The 5,030-nt window shown below is 34.8% G+C and overlaps 1 protein-coding gene across 1 annotated transcript; it reads left to right on the top strand.

Annotated features, from left to right (window-relative positions):
- The first annotated feature begins 257 nt into the window (after nt 1–257).
- LOC149541566 (uncharacterized) lies at nt 258–740 on the top strand. The gene has a single exon (XM_089795627.1). The coding sequence runs from the start codon at nt 258–260 to the stop codon at nt 738–740; it is 483 nt and encodes a 160-aa protein (XP_089651753.1).
- The last annotated feature ends 4,290 nt before the right edge of the window (nt 741–5,030 follow it).

The raw sequence follows: 5,030 nt of genomic DNA, 5'->3' as shown, positions 1-5,030 counted from the left end.
AGGAGTATGGGCGGACTTGGGATCTTATTATCTCTCAGGTTGAATATGCTTATAATGATAGTGTTAATAGGACCACATGAAGAAGTCCTTTTGAGATAGTATATGGTAGACACCCTAGAGGAGTGAATGAGTTGAGAGACTTAGGTCCTATAGAGTTAAAAAGTGGACAAGCTGAAGATTTTACCCAAACTATCAAAGAGGTTCAAGAAAAAGTGAAGAAAACTATGTTGGAATCTACTCAAAGACTCAAGGCCAAAATGGATGAGAAGAGGAAAGAAGTACAGTTTCAGATTGGGGACTATGTTATGGTCCATCTTAACAAAGCTAGAATGCAGCAAGGTATGCCCACTAAGCTCCAAATGCAAAGAATTGGCCCATGCAAGGTTCTAGAAAAGTATGGAGAGAATGCCTACAAAGTGGACTTGCCATCAGACCTAGCTATCTCACAAGTGTTTAATGTTTCATACCTAATCAGATTTAAGGGAGAAATCAGTCAGCAAAGTACAGCTCCACCAAGGGTCCTACAAGACCTTGACACTAATGCAATGCCCAAGAAACAACCAGCCAAAGCAGAGAAAGTATCAGAATCCAAGGTAAAGAAAACTACATGGCATCAAGTGTATATGGAACATCTAATCAAATGGAAGGATCAACCTGAATCTGAAGCTACTTGGGTTGAGGAAGCACATTTCAAGAAGTTTGGCATTGATCCAGCTCTTCTTGACCCCAAAGTGCCTTAGTTTGTGTTGGGGGGGGAGTATGGTGCAGGAGCACCCTTTCAAGGCTCCCACCATATCAAATTTTGGTGTGATGAACTTCTTCTAAGAAGTATGTAGATAGAATAAGAGTTTCTACCTCATTTGGTGTGTTTTTCTCTAGTTTAGGCTCTTGGTCTAAGTGATTGACAATATATCGTCATGTTGTGATGTTTTGATTTCTAGTGCATAGGGTGTTCCTAAGAAATTGTAATGGTGTATTGGGGGAATTTTGAAGCCCAAGAGTTCCTTGAGAAGACCCAAAAATGGTCTTGGTGACAAAATTGCAAAGAGGAAAAAAAAAAAAAAGAACTAAAAATTGCTAAGTTGCTGGTCACTTATGTAAAAGTGTTAAGCAACTTGTGTTAGAGAGAAAGTTAACTTGTTTAAGTGGCTAAAAATTCCCTAACTCAACCCATAAACCATGGGATAGCCTATTTAAGGTTGGAAAAATATGAACCAAGGGTTGGAAGTTATTTTTTTGTATTGCATTGTGCTGCTACAGCAAACTGTGACTAGTTTTTAATATGTTTTGACTGGTTTTTGGTGTTGTTTGGCAGAAAATCACGTTTTTACTATCATTTTTTTTGCATGTTCTAGTTAGTATCTTGTATATTCTCCATTATCCATGAATTATATTATATTTGTAAACATGTTTTGGAAGGTTTTGTTAAATTTCTGTAAAAGTAAGAGTTTGTTGTCCAGTTTTGAGTTGTCAACAATGAACGGGCTGTAGCTCTTGTTTCCACCATGGGATTTCCATGGAAATTTGGATTCCAAGACTAAAGACCCTAATGTGTAACATATTGAAAGCAAGGGCCCAGAAAATGTGTGCAAGAATTTGTTTGACAAAGCCCTAGGCAAGCTAGGCAATGCCCGGCTAGGAGCAAGCATCAAAGAATTTGTTCTCAAGACCAAAGCATAAAGATTCAAGACTTTCCCTTTGGAGGGATTCAAGAGGGATATAAGAAGGTTATTTTTTGTAGAGTATAAGTTTCTATGAGTTGAATAAGGTGTTTGAAAGTTGAGGACAGCAGGCAGCCCTCAAAACCCTCATTTTTACCATTATTGTTGTACGGCTTTTTGGTGGCTTAAAACCTCAAAAATATTTGAGTATGTGATGTATGAAAAAAATTTTATTAAGGCCAGGTCTGATGAATCCTTAAGGGTAATAAGTTACTAGCCTTACAAATCCAGGTGGAGGCCTAATTTGGGGCTCTTCCAATAGCCTTTTTGTAAAGAAACCAAGAAATCGGGTATGAACCCATTGTTACCATCTATTCAAGCATACCAAAAGTGTTCCAATAGCATATTAAATCTCATCAAAACCTTAGGTGGACTAGTTATTACCGTGGAACCCTAGTAGACCTACATATCCATTTTGGAAGAATTGCACTCGTAGGAGGATAAGTGAGTCATGGAGCAAGATTTGATTATTTCACCTAGTGGGAAGGTTAGGGAAGGTTATGGGATGTTCTAAGTTGCAAGAAATCCTATAGACCATATAGGTGTAGTGAAAACACCAAGATCCTATTGTTGGATGAGAAGCATAGACTAGCTAGTCTATCCTAGCCTTCCCCATCAGATACATATTATAGAATTAGAGAAACACTTCATAGCTATCTCCCCAACTCATATATCTCCCCAAAAAATAACATTGTATTTTTCACATAGATATATCCCTCCCTTGAAATAAATGGAAAAGGCACATGTATCCACTAATTCAAAGGCATCAAATCAACTAAAAATTATACTTCTTAGGACCAAATATGTTGATCAAAATGATTGGAAAGTCTTTAGGAATAGATAATATTTAATTATGTGTTCATTTATGTCTATTACCAAAGGGAGTTAGAATGTGATGATTGAGTTGTGGCCCTTTAAATACTATATGTATATTCTCCTGAACATGAATAGACATTATTGGTACTCTTGAGAGAAACTTGGTTTCCTAAAACATTGTGTTATCTTAATTTTGTGTTATGCTTCGTTACTTTCATAGTATGCACTAAACCTATTTACCCATGATGGTAAAAATTTGGCACAATTCTTTATTGAATTTGGAAAAAATAAAGGAAATGTAAATACAGGTTCATGATAATAGCCAAACCAATGAAGAAGGTGTTATCAATATTTTTGAAAGTGAACATGCTTTAATAAAGAAATTTTACATTTTGTCTCGAGCAGTTATCAAAACATTTGTACAAAGGGAGGCCATATGCATGAAAGTTTTTAAAGAAATTGTATGGGATGCCTTGAATGTGAGCTTGATGAAAAATAGGTTGTTGCATCACCTTCTACATCTGCTCACACAATCATTCATGGTGCAAACAAGACAAAGGGAAGAAACAAAGTGAGAACAATGTTGCTAATAGATCTTAAGGAACTTTGTTGAAAAAATGTCAAGAAGAGGAAGAATGTGATGGGACCTGAAAAAGAACCAACCCATGAGCTTTAATTCATGGAAATGAATAATAAAATGGCACTTACAAATCTATAATGACAAGGTCATAGAGTCAACCCATGTCATAAAAGGAAATATATTAATAACAATTGTTATGTTTCCTTATGATGTTTTTCTTGAATTGATGCCCAAATTATTAAACAAGGATAGAAATAGGAAGGAACAAATAGATGCTCTGTAATCCACACAAAAATCTTTGATTCTCACAAAACAAGCCCAAAGATGGAGGTTAAGAAAACTCGCCAATAGACAACCAGTTGTAGGGTTGTATGAAAGGGACCACAAATGTATCATGGAGAGTGACCACATGGGTTCCATAGGAGGTATAGTAATAAAAAAAGAACTCTATAGTTCACCATAACATCAAAAAATAAGAAGTAGCGAGGAGTTTCTTGAGGAGACACAATAGAGGTTGAATTTGATCAAAGAAATGTGAGAAAAATTCACAAAACTATTGTGTACCCCATGTATATTTTAAGTAATGGAAACCCAAGACAAAGGGAGAGAAGAGGTGAGGAAAGAGGAAATCAAGGCAAGGAGTGTCGAGATGACACCACCCGATGTTCAAGGTAACCTACCAAAATCCAACCCTACCATCTCATGGAATGCTCCCTTCTACCTACTCTTAGCTTGTTTTCCTTTATGTTATGTATTGAGAATTATCTCCATTTTGTGTTTGATGTTAGGAGGTGGCTTCCCTTTAGGGGGGGTGGGAATGTTTCCAATAATAATTGTAAAGTATTTGAGAATAGTTATAAGTAGTATCTATTACTAAAGGGAGTTAGAACACAATATTTGAGTCATGATCATTTGGATGCTATATATACATTCTCATAAAAAAGAATAGACATCATCTCTACTCTTGAGAGAATTCTTATATGATTCACTTGATTGAGTATTAATGAAATGATTAGCTTGGTTTCCTAAAACATTGTGTTATCTTACGTTTGTGTTATGCTTTATTAGTTTCATAGTATTCACTAAACCAATTTAACTGTGACGGTTAAAAACTACTCCTACCAAGGAGAAGCTTCCAAAAAACACCAACCCACATGGATGATAGTAATATTAGGATCACTAGACTGATGCAATTCATTCATCATTTATCTATAAATAGGAAGGGCTATCACCCTAAGACTATCTCTAAGATATTCAAAGATATATTTTGGTAAAGGATTCATGAATATATCTATAATATTCTCTTCATTAGCAACACATTCTAGTTTAACTCCCTTCTCATTAATCTTATCCCTTAAGAAATGATACTTGATAGATATATGCTTTGTTCTTGAATGCAATACAAGTTCCTTTAAAATGTTAATAGCACTTGAAGTGTCACAATAAATATCATTATATATTGTGATGTATTTTATAATTTTCTTCATCTAAAACATTTGTGTACAATTAATCAAAACAACAATATTTTCAGTTTTAGTCATAGATTCATATATACAATGTTTCTTCTTACTCAACCATAGAACTAACCTCTTTCCCAAAATAATGTACCACCACTAGTACTTTTTCTATCAACCACATTTCCTACCCAAACAACATTAGTATAATATTTTAAAATAAAATCCTTATGTTTATCATTCCACTATTTATAATCAATTGTAAAATATTTGAACATCCTCTTAGTAGCAATAACGTGTGATTCCTTAGGTTTTTCTTGAAATTCTATGAAAAATTCTAATGGATGTAATAGTCCCCACCCCCAAAAATGGACCATGCTTTTCAAAGGGAAACATGAGATATTTTAAGGAGAGATGTAGATATTGTGGTATGTCAACACACAAAATGCTTCCATGTAT

The sequence above is a fragment of the Cupressus sempervirens genome, chromosome 8 (assembly GCF_028749045.1).
Source record: "Cupressus sempervirens isolate cs-2001-9-10 chromosome 8, ASM2874904v1, whole genome shotgun sequence".
NCBI lineage: Eukaryota > Viridiplantae > Streptophyta > Pinopsida > Cupressales > Cupressaceae > Cupressus > Cupressus sempervirens.
This window is presented reverse-complemented; position numbering and strand designations above follow the sequence as displayed.

Bases quoted from the DNA above. Each gene is read 5' to 3' on its own strand.
- LOC149541566 (XM_089795627.1), top strand. From the start codon at position 258: ATGGATGAGAAGAGGAAAGAAGTACAGTTTCAGATTGGGGACTATGTT.